This window comes from Acomys minous (assembly GCF_964271855.1).
Source record: "Acomys minous genome assembly, chromosome: 5".
Taxonomy (NCBI): domain Eukaryota; kingdom Metazoa; phylum Chordata; class Mammalia; order Rodentia; family Muridae; genus Acomys; species Acomys minous.
Window position 1 is genome coordinate 109182496 of NC_140494.1, and position 19420 is coordinate 109201915.

The 19420-nt window shown below is 49.7% G+C and overlaps 1 protein-coding gene across 5 annotated transcripts; it reads right to left on the reverse strand.

Annotated features, from left to right (window-relative positions):
• Positions 1-6296: 6296 nt before the first annotated feature.
• Positions 6297-18410, reverse strand: ANKK1 (ankyrin repeat and kinase domain containing 1). Of its 5 annotated transcripts, XM_084783667.1 has the most exons (9): positions 18121-18139; positions 17939-18012; positions 12702-12996; positions 11993-12144; positions 11608-11657; positions 10992-11147; positions 9494-9612; positions 8864-8900; positions 6297-8014 (listed from the first exon to the last, which is right to left on the reverse strand). In XM_084783667.1, exons 3-9 carry the CDS (start codon positions 12957-12959, stop codon positions 6753-6755), a joined length of 2034 nt encoding a protein of 677 aa, XP_084639793.1. In that variant the 5' UTR covers positions 12960-12996; positions 17939-18012; positions 18121-18139; the 3' UTR covers positions 6297-6752. The 5 variants fall into 5 exon arrangements, with proteins under 5 accessions (XP_084639793.1, XP_084639790.1, XP_084639792.1 ...); XM_084783664.1 differs by lacking the exon at positions 17939-18012 and having other exon boundaries at positions 18121-18395; XM_084783666.1 differs by lacking the exon at positions 17939-18012 and having other exon boundaries at positions 18082-18257.
• Positions 18411-19420: the final 1010 nt, after the last annotated feature.

Here is a 19420-nt window from a genome sequence, read left to right on the forward strand (position 1 = left end):
CACACACACACACACACAAACGGCATACTCTCAGCCTAAGGATGGATCTTGACCTGTCTGGGAGGTTCAAAGTTTATTTCATCATTAGAAGTCTTATGAGGGCACTCCAGTTTACCAGCTGTGAGACCTCGGGTAAGGAGGTTTGAGGGAGGGGGAGAGAGAGAGAGAGCCTGAAAGTGGGGTGGGGAGGCAATCCACAGAGCCATCAGAGAAGAACCCTGTCAGAGAGAAAAGGGGAAGAGGGCAGGGCAGGGGCGGGAGGCGGGGCAGGAGAGAGGTGCCCACAATTGTCAGGAGGCTTCAAGTCTTTCTTCCAGACAGCAGATTGACAGCTGGAGTGGGCAGGGGGAGGGCTGGGCTCCACCCTCTCCCCCTTAAGTGCTCAGGAGCAAAGGAATGGGAGGAGTGGGACCCAGAAACACATAGCAGAAATGGGTATCCCGGGTTCTGGCTTTCAAAAAAAAAAAAAAGGCCCCACCCTTTCTCTTGATGGATTTGGGAAGGAAGCCTCAAAACTTTCCCACTCCACTTCCTTCCCAACATTTCCAGTTTCCCCACCTACCCAGAGCCTATTCCTAGACCATCCTTGTCTCCAGTAACTGTATGGCTTCCTTCGCCTGCTACCCCAGTCTTCCCTGAGCCAAAAGGTTTACTGTCCTCCTGGGTGTAAGGACAGACTCTATCTGTGACTTTGGAATTGATAAGTACAGAGTGTCTTTGGCTTTGTTTTCATGGATGCTCTCCTCCTAGTCCCAGGGGGGCTAATCCTATGCTCTGGACTCACGTGAGGGTGGTTTGCCTGGGTGACCAGCCCAGATCCCTGACTGGATCTTATACCGTCTGTTCTGTGCAGTGTAGTTGGGAGTGGCTAGTGTGCTCAGATTTAATATTTTTATCTTATTTTATTTTAGAGAGAGAAAGAAAATCTATTTGAGACCAGGCCTTTAGGGTGATACCTGGGGGATCCATACAAACAGTAATTTCCTGCCCAGTAGCAGATGGCGGAGAATGAGCAGGGACAGCATTAGTGATGGCAAGAGGCTAGAGTCTGGGAGTCTTATATTTCTGGGGGGTTCCTTTCCTGTTTATTACATGTCTGTAGCTCTGCTACACCAAGTTAAGCAGAAGGACAGTAGAGAGAATGCAGCATCTTCTAAGCGCGAAGACCTAAGTGACCTGCCCCCAGCTTTATGGGTGAAGCGGGGAGGACCGTGATCAAACAGCCTTTCCTGCCATCCTCACTCTGCTCAGGTTACTTCCAGAGCAGGGATGGGGAGATGAGAGAGAGAGAGAGAGAGAGAGAGAGAGAGAGAGAGAGAGAGAGAGAGACAGAGAGAGAGAGAGAGACAGAGAGAGAGAGAGGAGAAAAGTAGCTAGTCTTCCTCTATCTTCCAACCCACTCTGCTACCTCCTGATACGCCCTGGACACATCCCTTTTTCACAGCAAATACTCTCCCTCCCCCCCTCTGTCTCTCTGTCTCTGTCTCTCTCTCTCTCCCCCTCTCCCTCTTTCTCTCTCTCCCTCCTTCCCTCCCTCATCCTCCCACCTCTCCAGTTCTCACAGCCAATAAACTGGAGTGCCCTCATAAGACTTCTAATGATGAAACAAACTTTGAGTCTCCTAGACAGGTCAAGATCCATATTTGTGTGTGTGTGTGTACGTATGTGCTTACGTATGTATGTATGTATGTATGTATGTATGTATGTATGTATGTATATATGTATGTATGTCCCTTCCCTCCACCCTACCCTGTTCCTATGGATGTAGGCACAGTGCTTTGGCTTGATCTACACTGAGCTCTGTTCAACTCCTGGAGCATTAGGGGCTAGACACATGTCACCGCTGTGGCTCAGTGGTTATAGCTAGTGAGCTAGGGGCTCACCCTTGCCTTGTAGTGACTCAGCATGGCTGTGGGTGTGTTCCAAGGTCACAGCCCATTCCAAGGCTCAGAAAGAGTCTCGCCTGTTTTTTCCCAGAATGCACGGCCATGGGAAACTAGGCAGCTGCGTCCTAGGGCATCATTCTCACGAGGAGGCTACCAACGCTTGATTATTTGTGCTCTTTTCCAAGAAAAAAAAATTCTGTTGTTTAGGAGAAACTGAAATGTTGAGTGCTTATTAACTGCCTTGCCATTTCATAGGCTTGGCATCAGATTTCAGTGTGATGGACAACACCCTAAGGACACAAGAGCTGCTAAGTGGTGTGACTTAAGCTAAGGAACTTTCAGCGACTTGAGGTTGTGGAAGGCTATGACCCAGGCAGGATGTGTACTGAGGTCTCCTTCCTGGGCCCACCCTACCAACCTTTCCTAGCTTCCTTCTCCTGCCAAAGGCTAGCCTGGCTTGAACCCTTTGTGCCTGTACGACATTGCACATCTTCCAGCCCCCTTTGCCTGTAATCTGACTCAGCACCATGGGTAGTCCTGGGCGCTAAGAGGGGAGAGAATGAGATATAAAAATGGCCAGGTTGTATACCTGAGCAAGCAACAGGGCAGATAGCATGCCGTGTCAGTTCAGTGCCTTCAAGAGGAAGGGCCATCTCCATTAGGGCAGGCAGGAAAAGCTTCTTAGGTAGGAATAAGTAGGCAGGGGTGATATGTATAACAACATCAGGCACAGTGGAGGAAAGGAACTCAGCCACAGCGTCAAGCGGTTGTGTTATGACCCTGGGCCTGGTGAGCTCCGTAAATGAATGCTTGTGAACAGATGACGAGAGCAACCATCTGTGCAGCCAGAATCTCCGGGGGCCTTCCCTGCCCTACTGACTGCCCTGCGTCCCCCTCCCCCACAAACCTGCAGATTGGCTTCTCCTTCCATCTTCACTCTGTGCCCTCCCCAGCATATTTTCCCAGGTCTTTGAGGATGCATCCATAGAAGTTTCTAGCCCCCTGGAGTTTTCTGCAGATCACTGCAAGCCCATGTCCCATCTAAGAAGGTCACACAAGCCAACTGGAACTTCCAGTCTGCAGCTTAACTCCCTTGGCTGTGGCTTGCTAAATGCACTGCACCATCTGTTTTCCTGCTCTAGTCTCCGGGAGGGTTCCACCCACTGACTCCTCAAAGCACAAGAAGCCACTTAAGCAGAGGTTTAGAATAGGAAAGGAATTTGCCTCTGTAAATGGTAAGGAAAGAGCAGGTAAGTAAAATAATGTGGAAGAGAAAAGACAAGAACTGGAAGACAGAAGAGAAACAAAGTGAAGGTGAGTGATTTTGTATGTTGGGGTTGAGTGTGTTCCAATAGCATCCTCACATCAAAAACAAAACAAAACAAAACAACAACAAAAACCAAACTTCCACACACAGAGGCTAGAGCATCCACAGGCCTCCCTGTCTCGGGAAAGCCTACATCTAATAAAGTGTAAAATCAAGACCCTAGGCCAGGTTTGTCTGGCCACCTCTAAATCCTCTGTCATAGTGTGAAATTCCAGTTTCCCGCCACAGTGTCCAACTTCCTCGTTGCGCACAGTTCCCAGGGGTTTTGTAATGCATTGTACAGACAGACTCTATTCACCATCTGCTTGGAAAGAGGTGGGAACCCTCCTCATCCTCTCACAGCGAGACTAAGCTCCAGACTCAAGATGGACATCAAAGCCTCACCCACTGGGGATCCATCACATCGTCTGCCTGCAGAAATTATCTGCCCGCCCCCCCCCCCCCCGCCCCATTCTGAAGCTTATGGAGTATCATCTCCTATGCCAGCCCCTGACCCTCTCAGTGACAACCATGCTTTCAGGAGACTCTGATCCATCCAATGTTTAGGTTGGAAACTGACTTGAGGATGGCAAGAAAGGAGAGGTCAGTGACCACTTCTATCCAATATGGCTACTTGAGTTTAGTGATATTAAAAACCTGATCCCCCAGTTACACTTTACATTTCAAAGACTCAGTCCCACAGGTAGCTAGGGGTACCCTACCTACTAAGCAACATGGGTCCCAAAGATCCCTTCCCTCCCATTGGACATACCCATCCTAGGTTAGTAGTTCAGAGACCTTTGACTGAGATGGAAATAAAGAGTGAGGAGCAGGTTTGTGGATGGAAGGGCATTCAATGTTCACTCTGGGATGATTTGGTTTTAAGGGTCCTATAGGGCCTCCCAGTAAAGAAATCCAGTAAAAAGTCAGGGTCCCAATTTCTAGCACCCCCATTCCTAGGTACTTTAAACACAGTGGAAACGTACTAGAGACCTCCTTCCAGCAATTCTAAGGACCTCCTTTAAACCTAACCAAAATATCCATACGTAATTGAGAAGGCAGGTGTGCCTAAACAAAGCGTAAGACAGACCGCGTATGTAGCTGTCTAGGGCAATGTGAGAATACAGCAGACAGCAAAGCTCTCTTGCTCAAGACTTAGGTTAAACTATCGTTTCTGATAGCTCTTGGAGGAAGTGACTCAAAGAATCAAGCATCTGAGGACCTCCATGCAAAGCCAGGATCATCAGCGCCAAGGTGATTCACTGGCACAGTCTTGGCCATACCTCCATGACACCCTTGCCATGCACTGGATAATGAATGCCAATGCATTTCCCATCCCCACCCCCAACACTTGTCTTCAGGGTTATCCTCACACTCTTCCTAATGTGGTCATCTTGCACTGTGGCTCCGACCTCACGATTCCCATTGGTTGCTCCATGCTTACTGGGGGTGTGAATATTCAGTCCCTACCATCTCCTATAGCTTTTCTAGATTCCTAGACTAGGAGCTACATCAATATGCCAGGTTTAAGAGGAGCACAGAGATCTGCTCCTCCAGTCTCCTGCTCTTCATTTTAGGAGGCGGACTTATGAGCGTTTTCTTAATCACAGCAGGAAGCTGGCATAGAATAGGGGGATGAAGCTGGCATTCCCGGGCCCCAGGAGTTTCTACTACTTCTCTGGAGGAAACTTCCTCTCCTCTTTGTGCCATAGACATGGTTGTGTTGAGAAAGGGCCCAGAGAAAGCCTTGGGTACGCCCCCTGGTGGTCATCCTTAGCACTTGCTTCTCCACGTCAGAGTTACGGAGTTACATCTGGATCTGCCCCTCAGATTCTGGTTTAATTGGTTGAGGAGATATTTAAAGAATCCCTCGTTAGGAAATCCGAATGTGTAGGCTAGCCTGACAGCTGCTTCTCAAAGACACAACCCAGACAAGTGCTGACCTCAGATTCTCCCTCGGCTGCCCCAAACTGTCCAGAGCTCAGGTGGATCTTATCCAAAGACTCCAGGGCAGAGGAAGAAAGACTGCCAAAGAGAACTCATCATGCCCGAGGCAGGGTGGCACCTAGGGCAGCAAGTCTCTTTTGCCCTGTATTTCACCCCATGGTGATGCCAGGATGCTGATGGGGTGGGAAGGCAGGGCAGAAGGGAGAACCTACCGTCCTCCTACCCTCCTAACAGCCATTGCGTCACTGACCACTGAACCAGCCTTCCCAACACACAACAGTGGATATGAGCAGCCCTGGTGCTTCCCCATCCTGCCCACAACCACTGGGTAGTCCAATGGGTGGGTGGCCTATGTGTGTTCATAGAGAGCAGTTCTCCGAGCGGCTGATAAGAAAGACAGGAAGTCTCTGCTGCTGCAGCTCCACCCTGAGCCCAGACAACCCCCTCTCACTACCGACTTCAGCTGCTCTGCCTCCTCCCTCACATTAATTTTCACACATATTATACACATGTGCATATGTTATAAATTCATACCTCTATCTCCTCTTTGCTACCTGCCTACTCCCCTGCATTAATTTACAAAGGCATCCTATATGCATACATGCATTGTGCACATACCTGCAACGTCTCTTAGTTACCCTACCTCCTTTCACAGAAACTCACACACAAAGTATTATATATGCACACGGACCACACCACACAAATGCTTGCACACACAGTCACCCAACTCCCCTCAGCTGCCGGCTCCATCCACCCTTGGGAGCTCACATACATATGTTAGCGCACATATATCAGTCATTACGCACAGGTGTATGCCATGCTAACCTTGGGTTAACCTCCCGTGGGTTCCCAGTTGATTGATGTTTAATTGGGTTAATAAGATCACCAGCTTTATTCACTCTGAGGTGTGGAACCTGACAATATAACTGGGTAGAGAGAGGTGTGGGGTTGGAGACAGGACACTGGCATCCCACCAATGGGCACATACCAGCAGTTTGGGAACATCCTTCCCCCTACTCCCACGAGAATGTATAGGATACCAGAGGCTGAGACCAGTGCCAGCAGAAGCTATGGTCACTGTGACAGGAGCATGGCTGAGACCAACAGTAAGAAGGTATGTCCTTTGAGCTCTAAGTGCACTCTTCCTATGTAAAGGTATACAACCCTCCTGCCTCCACCTAAGGCAAAGCATCTAGAACGCAAAATTGGAGCTGAGCAGAGCCCTCTCTCCTCATCTTTAGGCCTTTATTTTGGGGGTGTTTCTTGGGATACAGGAACTCCGTTATTCAAAAGCAAGAGGCAAACTATGGGAGGGGTCTTGAGGCCGGAGAGGAAGCTTACGTGCTCATTTCAAGGGCAGGAAGAGCAAGGCTGGGCTGGAGATGACTCGGAGGGGAGCCGGAATCAGTTTCCCAGGCAGTGTGTAGCTTCCCCCGCTCATTGGAACAACCTTACTGGAACCTCTCCACTTCCTTCCATCACCTAGGACACTGGTTCCTCTCAAGGTCAGATGGGCAGATGGGAAGTAGACTCTCAGATGACAAGTTTCACTTTCACAAACCCCTCCTCTTCCAAAAAAAGGTGAAGAGAGCCAGTACACCTGGAATCCAGGCTCAGAAACTCTCAGAACGGCTAGCTGAAGGCTCCTTGCCCTCCAGGAAGGCCCCGATGCTCTGCTTTGGGCTCTGGAGGGCCAGCTGCAGGGGTGTGTGGCCAACTCTGTCCTTCGCATCCAGCTGGGCACCGGCTTTGACCAGTACTTTGAGGATGGCTGTGTTGCCCTTGAGGCCAGCCAGGTGGGCAGCTGTCCAGCCTACCTTGTTGCATGCGTGGACATCAGCACCGTGCTCCAGAAGATGGGTGATGTCCAGGAAGGTCCCCTTTTGCACTGCCAGGTGGAGAGGAGTCCAGCCTGACTGCTCTGCCACATTGGGGTTGGCCCCGCCCTGTAGCAGTGCCAACATCACCCCCTTCTCCCCATGGAGGGCAGCCAAGTGCAGGGGAGTCCATTGCATACTTCCAACAGCATCCAGGTCTGCATGGCTCTTGGCCAGCAGATGGATGATCTCCAGGTGGCCCTTGTAAGTTGCTAGGTGCAGGGGTGTCCATCCCTGTTGTGTGGGTAGCTCAAGGCTGGCCCCATATCTGAGAAGCATCTTGAAGATGAGGTGCTTACCCCTGGCTGCAGCAATGTGCAGTGGGCTGTAGCCACTCTGGTCCAGTGCATCAGGGAACGCCCCACTCTTTAGCAGGTGTTGGATGGCTCTCACCTTACCCCTCTCCACTGCCAGGTGCAGGGGCGTCCTCAGGTTTCTCTGGCGGGCATCTAGCTCAGCTCCCTGTCCTGTCAGCAGCTTGACCAACCCAATGTGGCCAAAGTAGGCAGCCACATGGAGGGGCGTCTTGCCCTGAGCCTCGCGTGGGTTGAGGTCAGCCTGACGGGAGACCAGAAGCCGGGCCACATTCTCAAAGTTATTCTGTGCAGCCAGGTGGAGTGGTGTCCAGCCCTCGTGCTCCTGGGCATCCACCAGGGCCCCATGGTCCAGGAGCAGACGGGCAGTGTGGTCATCCCCACTCTGGGCTGCAAAATGCAATGGGGCCCAGCCATCCTCATCTGCCAGGTTGGTGTCAGCACCATGTGCCAGGAGCAAGGCGCAGAGGTCAGACTGCTGGTCTTGGGTGGCGATGAGGAGAGGTGTATAGCCAGACGATGTCTGGCAGTCCACATCAACCTCGTGGGACAACAGTAGCCTCACTTGCTCTAAGCTGCCTCGGGCCACTAGGAAGTGGAGGGGAGTCACCTTGTTCTCATAGACATCACTTGGGACCGAGCTCTTGCTGTCAGAGAGCTGTAGGAGCTGTTTCAAGGAATCACCTGAGTTTTCCAAGATAGAAGGATAGATTGGAAAAAAACATAATTAGACCATAACCTGTTAAAAGGTCACCTTATGTATTCCCCCTGCCTACCCACCCCCCGCCCCCGAGTTTGCAGAAACAGCCTAGACTCGAGGGCAGTGGCTTTGGTGGTATCAAGGACCAATGATTTTGTTAGAGCATTGAGCCTGTGGTTCTGCAGAGGAGGCAGGATGAGCCGGGGCTGGGAGGCCTGGATGAAAATCCTTACTCTACCGGTGAACATCCCCTGGTCTCTGCTAGTTCTCTGCCTCTTAGAGTCTCTGCGTGTAGCTTTTAAAAGAGGAGATGAACAACACCGGCTCATTCTACCACTGGGGAGACAGAGTAGGCAGGAAAGAATGCTTAGGGAAGGACCTGAAAGGAAGGCAAGCTGTAAAAATCAGAACGGCACTAGGACTTGGGCTTGTGTGATATAAGCTCCGCAGGCCTTCCTGCCTCCTGGTCCATCCATCTTCTGTGTATCAGAGCTACATAGTGACCACTGGCAAGACACACCCTCTTCAGGTTCCAACTTGTGTGGGGAAGGCACTGAACACATCTTTTTTTCCTCATATTTTTTTTTTCCCTCAAATAATTCTAACACAAAGCCAGTACTGGGAGCTTGTGTCCTATCTCTCGGGACAGAACCAGGGAACCTAATCTTTGAAGAACACAGATGTGAAGGGAACACGGATGCAGAACTCCACCCCTGGTATGTGATAGGCCTGAAAAGGAGAGGGGGGCAAGGAGGATGAGGGACGAGAACGGAGAGATTCCACTCTTCCCCCCGTGTGGAGTCTTTCGCCTCATCTCAGCACAACAGACTCACCATAGTCTGCAAGTTCCTGGTTGACCTCCTTGCTGACCTGGGAAGTAACGTACAGGGTGGCTGGGTCATCAGGGATCAGCTCTGGTCCCATCCCGCTGCCTTTCCTCTCTCCAGATTCACATCCTACCCTTCCTGGGAGACCTTCCTATATCACTGTCCCTCCAGGATGTGTATAAAAGATATTGATAAGCATGGGAGTTCTGGCCTTGTCTGGCCTTCAGTTAGAGACTTCAGGGTGGATCTCTGGAACCCCGGATAGTCCTTGTCAGTTCCCATGTCAGAGTAGGGGACAGGAGACTGAAGGAGGATATTGACATGCACAGTATGACAGCTTAGGATAAGGTCCTTCCCAGGGGCTCTGAGCCACAGCACCTACCGCCTTTAGAGAACAGTTAGGTGAATAAGGAAAGGTGCCCTCCTCTACAGATGCTGGCAGCCCTCAGCTAGTCTCCCTGGATTGGCGAGCTAAGTGTGGGCTGACTTGGCATGCAGCTCTCATGTTCCCCATAGCAGTCAGATGGCCTTGTAAATGGCAGCCATTGCCTGTTCTCTCATGGGCTATCCCATGGGATGTCAACACACAGTGGCTTCTAGAATCCCTAAGTCGCCTGCCCAGCCTGCCATACCCACCTTGTGGGGCTGTCTCAGTGATGGCTTGCAAGACACCTTCCGGGTCAGGGTTTCACACTCGGGGTCTACCACAGGATTTTGGAGCAGGGAGAGCAGCATGTCTGTCTCGATGGTCACATCTGCTCCACAAGGAATAAGGGGTGGAAAAAAAGGAGGTAGCAGGCAAGCTCAATGGTGCTCACTGTATTTTAGATATTTGTATGCTGCCCATGTTCCCTTAAACACATTCCTAAGTTTATGTGTGTTCCCACTTGCCCACAATGAGATAGGAAGCTGAGCCCTACTGTTGGTTGACATGGCCGGGGTACACGGGACAAATCAGCGGCCCTCTGAAGGTAAGTCTGTTTTCACAGAAAGAGAAGGCAAGGAGCAGGTGATCTCTAAGATGCCCACCCCTCTGTGTATTATCCTTAGAGGACCAGATAACTACACCCCATCCAGCCTATGACCTTTACAGATTCCACAGTACTGGATGTCCCTGAAGATAGTTTCAGAGTTCAGTGGCAGGACCGGGGTCAGATGCTGTGGCTTTTAATTGCTGACTCTATCTTCCTAAGGCATAGGGTGAACACTCTCTAACCAAATCCATCCTTAGATGTGCAGCTCAGAGAGTCGGCTTCCTAGCCCCACCCTGAAGATGCCTTGTGCATCTTTTTGAGCCCTAGTGCCAAGGGCGTCTCTGCATGTGTCTCAGGAGAAGGCTGTCTTGTAGGCTCAACTTTCTTCTTCTTCTTCTTCTTCTTCTTTTTTATTTTTTTTTTTGTTTTTTTTTGAGACAGGGTTTCTCTGTGTAGCCTTGGCCATCCTGGACTCACTTTGTAGACCAGGCTGGCCTCGAACTCACAGCGATCCACCTGCCTCTGCCTCCAGAGTGCTGGGATTAAAGGCGTGGGCCACCACGCCCGGCTTACTTTCTTAACCAATATATTTTATTAACAACTTAGTGACTGAGCATATGCCACTTATAACCCAACTAACCAAAACAATAGGAAATGAGGATTAATGGACACAATAACAAAACCTTAAGGATATCAGTTGCGAGGAACGATTCTCCAGGCATGAGCCACAGGATTTCTTCTGCTGGAACCTGGGGTAACCAGAACCCAGAGCCTCAGCAGGAGATGGAGCCCCAAAGCCTTCCCTTGAGTGGTTCTCTCTAGGAGCGTCTTGAAGTGCAGCGATGAACAGCCAAATCTATCCCAAGTCTCCAAAAAGCCCCGCCTCCAGTTCTGGCTCATTTATATATTTCCTCTCAGAGTCTGTTCATGGGATCTTTTCAGCTGGCAACAATTAAACTCCCGCACAGAGGTGGTTGGTCTTCTAGTGAATTAACCTCACCTGTTCTCTCATGAGACCTTTCTGATCCCACACTTGGAATCCTAAAAAACAGGTTTATCTCTCCTTCACTCTCCTCCGTCCCTCCCTCTCTAACTCCTAGGCAGGGAATAACAGATTTAGATTATTTTCCCTTAGAGAGTGGTGTTAGAAAGAATAATACTTAGAAAGCATGGCCTCTTCTTGGGGTCTTGGTCCCAGCAGCTCTTCATCAGGTCCACCATCTGATGGGCCTCCTCTGGCCACTCAGCAGAGACAGCCTGCAAGGAGGGCCTCACGCCTGCAGCTACCCGGATGATAATGGTCATCATGTTGAGCCCTGGGAGGGAAGAAGACCCATGCTGTGCAGTCAGGGGACTGGCAAGTGGGTGGAAGGTAGGAGGAGCCTGATAGGATGGGGATGCTGGAGGTGGGTGCCCTGTCCATGCTCTGTGAGTAGACAGTTGAGTCTGGGACCTATGTGAGGTTCCAGTAGAGCAGCCAAGTCACTGATGCAGCTCTAGTCAAGACTGGACATGATCCTTGTATCCCTTTTCTGTGCAGAGGCAGCAGAATAGGCAAACAGGCACAGGGAAAGGCTTCGGCTATCCATACTGTAAAGTGCATGGGCGAGGCTGATTCTTGTTTACTGTTCCAGGAGCACTAGCATTTGGGGATAGAGGGAGCAGAGTAAAGTAGGAACCCATGAGACGCTCACACTATGGTTCACACAACCCATCACTGCTGCTGTGTTCTCCAACCTCAGCCTCCCATAGGCATGGACCACGATCGCCTGTTACCTGTGTAGGGTTTCTTCTGAGTGAGAATCTCCCAGATGACAATCCCAAAGCTGCAGTGGGGAATATATTAGTAGAGAGACTTAGTCTAGTATCTATGGCCCCTATTCAGGGGGACCCCACAGTCTACTTGGTGCAGTATTCATGACCCCTATCCAGGGGGACCACACTGTCTACTTGGGCTAGTATTCATGATCCCTAACCTGGGGTGGGGAGGGGCGAGTCTCTATAATCCTAGGTGAGGCCTCTTCAGCTCCTCCTCATCTCTCCCTTTGCACCAGCACATGGAGGAACCAGTCCTAATCCTTGTCCTACATGCCTGTTAGCAACAAGGATCTGGCCGGGGTAAATTCCTGTCACATGACACAGAGCCCAGCTGCCCACTCACCTGTACACATCATATTCAGGCCCTGGAGACTTGTTATTCTCCAGGAACATCTCAGGAGGGATGTAGCTGAGTGTGCCCCTCAGAGCTGATCTCTCAATGTACTGCATCTGGGTTGAATGCTCCATCCACTTGGACAGGCCAAAATCTGAAATCTGGGAGAAAGCGGAGGGCCAAGGACAGGGTAGTAACAGACACCTCCCAGAAGCCATCTGTGCCCCCCCCCACCCCACCCTGCCACAGCCCTTTTCAGTGTATCCCGTTTTAGTACAGCACACGTGGTTTTCAACTTCACTGACTCCCAGCACTACAACCCACTACCTATATGATCTTGAACCACTTATTTAATCTTCTCCGAACCTCAGCTTCCTCATCTGTAGGCTGGAAGTCTATACGTCTCCAGGGTCCTTGTTCCTCCTACCTCCCTGGATCCTGAAACACTCACACCGTCTGCTTGTCCTCTGCTTTCAGACTGTCATTGTTAAGGGACAACAAGATTGGGTACTGAGATGCCACTTTAAACCCCATACTCTCATGATGGCTGGGCATTCACATAGGGTAGGATGTATGTGCATTAAGAACATGTTTCACTCATGGTTGAGACTATTTATTCAAACAAAGGCTGTCTCAAACTCTTGGCTGGTTCAGTGACTGGCAGCTAGACCGTCCTGTTACGTGGAGGAGGTCTAGTGTACATCATCAAGGCCCTTACCTTGACATGCATGTTTTTGTCCAGCAGGATGTTGCCTGGCTTAAGGTCCAGGTGGAGCAGGGGTGGCTTAATGCTGTGGAGGAAGTTCATGGCCAAGCTGGTCTCGTGGATGATGCGGAACTTGAGTGGCCAGCAGAGGCTGTGGGTAGACAGTGTTTTCTCTAGGGAACCACCGGCCATGAACTCCATCACAATGCCCAGGGGCTGCTCACATACTCCATAGATGGACACGATGTGTTGAAATTTAATCTTCTCCATTTTGACTGCTTCTTCAAAGAGGCAACTCACCTCAGAGCTATGGAGAGCCAGGAATGGGATGGAAGAAAGGGAAACACGAATCACTAGGGCAACTGGGGATAACACACAAACTCAGCAGGGCACAAGCTGAGGAGACCCAGAGAAACTCCAGGAGCCTGGAAGATAGTGGAAGAGAAGTAAGGGCCTATAGGACCACCAGCAGCAGCCAGTGCTAGGGCTCAGGCTGCTATCAGCAAAAAGGCAAAAGGTTTGCAGGCTTAGGGCTCTACCCATTCTGCAGAGCCGGCCACACAGAGCCTGCAACACAACCTGCCCACTTGCTTATGTGCTCATCTTCCCCAGCAGCTTTCGAGCCCCTGGAAGACCAGCATTATGCTTCATGTTTCTGTTTTAAAATAGTATCTGTTACCATTTTGATCATGAAAATGATATGTGCACCTCGTCGAAAACCCAGGAGTTACAGAAGGCTGGTAAAAAAAAAAAAAAAGCAAAAACCCTTGCAGAGTTGGCCTTGATTAACATTTTAGTGTGTTCTTTTATGATGTTTTCCAGGAGTCTCTTTTTTCCCTGCCTCCCTCTCTCCTTTCTCTCACTTCCCTGCATTGGTATCTTCGGAAGCATGGTCTTTAATGGATGCAGAGTAGTCTGTGTTATGAATGAACTATAAGCATCCCCTTCCCCCACCCACACACATTGCCATGCGCTGCGCAATACATCTTTGTGGGAGTGAGATGAAGTCAAGGCTTAAGGGGAAGCCCTGTAAAACAAGCCCTGCAGGCCCTCTGTCCATTTCACTGTGTGTGCCCACCCACCGAACTGTAAATATGCAAATTGCGAGAGGCTGCTTGGGGAATCAAGGGGATGGGGATTAAGGAGGAATGGCATTTTTAAGAAGCAAGGTGTCTGCAAAGCTGTGCTGGCGGTGCAGAGGTGCTGCGGGCTGCTCCTGGCAGTGTGCTCTCAGGGTCACCCTGGGAAACCAGCCAGAGGGTCTGGCCTCTGCACCCCCAGGCACCTGAGCAGCTGGCTACTTCAGGGTTAGCCTCCTCTAGCCCTTCTCTGCTATCCCAGATGGCTCTGGAGGTGCGTTTACTGTCACCCCCTTCTCTCTTGAGTGGGTGGAAACCAGAGTAATAGCTGCCTTGAGGTAGACAAATTAAGGAGACTTGGGGTAACGCTGCTGCCCTTGAGGCTTAGTTCTCCCATTTGAGATGGGCATGACTTGAAACAGAGGATTCTGAACCTGTGGAATGGGACTAATAGTAATAGTATATTATACTATTAGTATATTGTGCTATACTATATTATACTAATAGTATAATAGTAACTTCCCCACCTCAACTCCCAGCCACACCCAGACTTCTTCAGTGCGGTTCTGTCTCTCTGGCCTCAGCTCCCATTGCCCCATCCCTCAACAGACAATTCCAATCTCTCTCTCTCTCTCTCTCTCTCTCTCTCTCTCTCTCTCTCTCTCTCTCTCTCTCTCCCCTCCCTCCCTCCCTCCCTCCCCAAGTCTTGTCTACATTCTCCTGCACCTCCCCCATTGTCACTCTGTTCTCTTTCTGTCTGATCACTTAGAATGCTCAGCTCTTGCGCTCATTTCAGATGCTCTGCTCATCATACTTTCTCTGGCCACCACCAGCATCTCTAATCAGACATTTGGTGCTTTGATGCCACTATATGTCAGAAACTTGACTCTTAATTCCCCTCCTCCATATGACTGTCTCCTCCTTTAGCCTGATGCCTCTCAGCTGATGTGCTCTCCATCCTCTGGACATGTCCTGGATTAATCTTTGACCTTTTCTTTCATTCCCACAAACAGCTACACCACTGACATTCATCAAAGATCTGACTACTTGTTCCCATGTCTGCCATTTACATCCCAGCCCAAACCTCCTAAATGGCCTTTCTGCCATTACCTCTCCCCCAAAATGAATACTTTTAAATATGAGATGTACATAGTAGGGGATGGAGAAATGGATCAGCAGTTAAGAATACATGCTCTCTTGCAAGGGATCCAAGTTCTGCTCTGAGCACCTATGTGATGTGGCTCACAGCCATGTGAAACTCCAGATCCAGGCCTATCTGGTGCCTCTAGCCTCTGTGGGCACCTGCTCTCATGTACACATATTACACCATCACACATTCATATAATAAAAAGAAATCTTTTTTCAACTCCCCAAATCTACAGTAGGAATCTCTGCTCAGCCAGTGCATTCAAAAGCTTTCTTCTCCCTCACAGCTAAAGACAAGGGTCTCTCAAGGCCATCAGTGACAACTCAGATGGCCTAATTAATGAGTATTTCAGACACAGCCTGTGAAAATGACAAGTCTACCTCAGCTGTATCTACCCTTATTACCGTACTTGCAGATGAGCCACAGATTAATATTTCTAGACCAAATCTATTCTTGGGAGATCCCACTACTCAACTCTCCTTAGCTATATCAGTGGAGAAAATGCCTAGTAGTCCTAAGAGCTGTTAGTAGAAACTGTATTTATTTATCTGCTCATTGGTTCCTTCATTAGAATCTAAGCTCCATGAGGGCAGGACCTTGAACTTGTTCATTTTGGATTTAGAACAGATGATATGGTCCCTGCCCTGGCTTCAATTACTACCTAAAACACACAGCGTGCGAATGTTAACCATGTCGGATACACATACTTGACAACTCTTCTTGACGAAAGGGCATTTTATGCATAGCATATCAAACCTGAGCTTCATGGTTATGAATATCGTAAGAAGAAGTCTTAGAAAAATCTATAGTAGCAATCACTGCGCAGCCAGTGGCTCCAGTGACTTTCTTCTTCCTCAGAGTGGAAGACAAAGGTCTCTCAATGCCTGACAGAGGTCTGTGTGATTACCTCACCCTCACTCCTGCCATAACTCCCTGACGTCATTGCCTCCTAACCCATCACCCTCTCTCTGCCTACTTCATGGGTCTCTTAGGCCAAGGGCATCATTCAACAAATATCTATTTAACAATAACTATGTACCAGACACTAGCAGTAAGCAAAACAGACACAAGCGCTATTGTCATAAAGTGGCATCCTAGTGGGTCCTGTCTTCCTCTGGCATACCAGGCAGTGCGCAGATCTCAGCATCCTTCTTTGTTGAGCCTCCCACAGGCAACTAGCACAAGATCACGTTCTTCCTCACCTCCCTTATTCTCACCACATCTCCACTAGCAGCACTACACTCTGGGTCTCCATCATCTCTTGCCGTCATCCATCATCCATTATCCATCAGTCTCTTAACAAGAACAACATCCATCCTACTCCTTCTTGACCATTCCCTAAGCTGCACATCTGACTGCTTCCCTTCCATACTTGTCCCCCAATCTGGCTGCAGATCCTTCCGTGACATTGCCTTGCCCCTTCATGTCTTCTACTCCAGCTGTAAGGACTTTCCTTTCCCTTTGTACATACTGTGTCCCTCTTTCACAGGCCCTTTACATGCCTTGTTGCATGTAAATTTTTCCCTCACCTAGTTAAGTCACGCTCATTCTTCACACTTCAGCTCCAGGGTAACTTTCTCAGGGAAGGTTTTCTGATCTCAGGCAAACTCTGTCAGGAAGGGCTCAAAGGACCGTAAGTGATTTGTTTCCTGCCTGTGTCACAGGAGCGCACTCATCTTGTAGCTAATGTCTCTCTCCTTCTGAACTGCAAGATCCAGAGAGAGAGGTAACATGTCTGTTCCACGTGTTATTTCCTCCCAGGGGCCAGTATAGAGTTGGGCACATAGTATAGAGAGCAATTGACCTTCACCAAGTGGATGGATGGAAGGATGGATGGATGGAGGGATGGATGGATGGATGGATGGGTGGGTGGATGGATGGATGAATGGATGGATGCATGGGGAAATCTAATGAAGCAACACTCATAAAGCTCCAAATACGGCCATCCACAAACACTCACCGGCTACAGTTATTAATAATTTTAGTATTCCATTACACTCAGTGAATCCTAAGAACAGGGGAAGGAAAACTAGGGAGAAGCTTTTACCATAGTCACAGCAGAAGCAGGTCAATGCCATCTACTTCCTTGTGCTATTTTTAAAAAGCACATTTCTTTGTGTGAATTTGCATGTGAATGTGTATGTGTCACCACTCATACATATGGGTGTGGAAGTCACAGAACAACTTTCAGGAGCCGGTTCTCTCCTCCTGCCAAGTGGGCCCTGAGGATCAAGCTTAGGCCATCAAGTTTGGCTGCAGATGCCCTTACGTGCCGAATCACCTCACCCTTTCCTCATGTTCTTTATTTCAAAGACTATGCATGGTTTGGCTAAATCCTACAGTCATCTGGCCTTATTCCAGGCAGAGAAAAGGGTGAGTACAAAAGCTGCTATCAGGGCATTGTCACATCACAGAAAACATAAGAATTAGCTTCTAAGTAAGAGTCATTGGATGTCCAGTTGATGTCCCAAGAGGTATTATGGAAGGACATATTTTCATACTCGGGCCTAATATTCCAGATGTCTCCTTCCTGGCTGTAAAGGGGAAAGCAAAAAAGCAGGGACACACAGTAAGGCCAGAGGCAGTAAGGAGAAGTGTTGCCATAACACAAACTTTGACAGCCAAGGTCTAAAACAGAAAGATATAAAGATATCATGGGGCTTTGGACTTGACTTTCCAGCAGGATTTACATCAGCTGGCAAGTAATCTGGGTGTTTCCAGCCTCAGTTTATCCCCTGTGGAAAGCCAGCAGTATGGCATCAGCTACCTGATGGTGTCCTGCTGGGGCAATGTCCAACCTCCAAACCTCTTTAGCCTACAGTGGCTGGCATGGAAAGAAAGAAGGTGACAACTTACAGGTCCCTGAGAAAAATGTTACATCTCTTGGAAAGCTCAGACCCTCCTTGAAAGGATGGGGTAAGGAAGGGGTGTGCAAGCATCGTCATACAACAAGAGGAAGGAGGTAGAGCGAGTTTGAGAGGCCAGGCAGACAAAGGAATTTTTGCAAGGTAGTTCCTACTCACCTTTGACCTCTTGGGATGCCAACAAGCAGGTATTGTTTGCCTACTGTCTTTCAGGTTCAGAGAAAGAGTCTAGTCTGGGAAATTCAGACCACAGGGGCCATTTAAAAGCAATTGGACAGTTGTCAACCTCAACCCCAGCTCACCTCTTCCTCTGAGCTCCCTAGACCAAATACTTGTACTACCTCTGTGGAAGCGGGCCATCAGCTACCTGGTGGTTTCCTTCTGGAGGCACAGGGAACATTTGATGGCATACTGGGTCCTCCAGCGCTTGTGCCTTGCCTGGAACACCTGGCTGAAGCCACCACTGGCTACTCGGTGCCATTCTTCCTCAAAATCATTGCGGGTGAAGACGGTGAACCTGCCCAGCTGCTGCTCCAAAGGGCCGTCTGCCATGGGATCGGGAGGCCTTCTGGCCCTGTGTGGCACCACACACTCCCGTGCACCTCTGCACCTCACCTTGATCTGTCAGCAAGCTGGGTGGCCCCAGGAGCCTCTGCTTCCTGCTCTTCAGGTCTGGGAGGGTGGAACTATGTGGTGAGTAGGTCCTCCCTCCTCCACTTGCCAAGGCGGGGGAAACCCAGCCAGCCCAAAGCCCGAAGCTGCAGAAGGGAGGAAGGGAGCTGGTCCTGGAATAGGGGATGCCTCTCTAAGGTAGATTTCCCTTCCTCAGTCCCCAGCTAGCTCAACCTAGCAGAGCTAGGGAGCAGCAGATCTGTGCTTTCAGCTGGAAGTCAGAGTGCAGCAGGAGAGGCTGGCCTGGCATTGTGGCCCAGTGAAATGGGAGCAGGCTGGTTTGTACCTTCCTGCTACCCTTCTATAGAGATCTTAGTGTTCCTGAGAGTGGAGACCTAAGCCCTGCTGCAAGCCCTGGAATGCAGAATGTGCCGTGGTTTTTTTTCCCCCCTGGTCTGAATCTGACTGGTTCAACATTTCCCTTGTTAGTGTTGTTTGTGTGTTAACTACTCTTTACATACTGGAGGTCAGCAAGGACAATCAGCTGGAGCAGGATGGACTACAGCTGGACTGTTACTTACAAGGCGTGTTCCTTCCTGTCTGTAGATCATTGCCCAGAGGCAAGTGCTGCTGGGCATACTACAGCAGGTAAGTACTATCTCACTTGCAGCAGGAAAAGATCGGCCCATAAGGAACTTGAGGAGTGACCACATTCAGATTTGAAGAATCCACCCAGGAGAGGAGGAGATGCTTGGTCTTGTATGCAAATCGACAGAGCCCCATTGTGCATGCCATAAGTTCACTAAACTCCTAGGAAATGGAAAGGGGTGTGTGTGTGTGTGTGTGTGTGTGTGTGTGTGTGTGTGTGTGTGTGTGTGTTTGTGTGTGGTGGGGGAGCTGTCTCAGTGGAAGCTGTGACACTTGGTTTTCCCATAACACATGATAAGAACTCTCCAGGATGAATGATTAAGGACTGAAGACTGGGCCTGGTGATAGTTATCATGGAGACCAGGCATGGACACTACCACC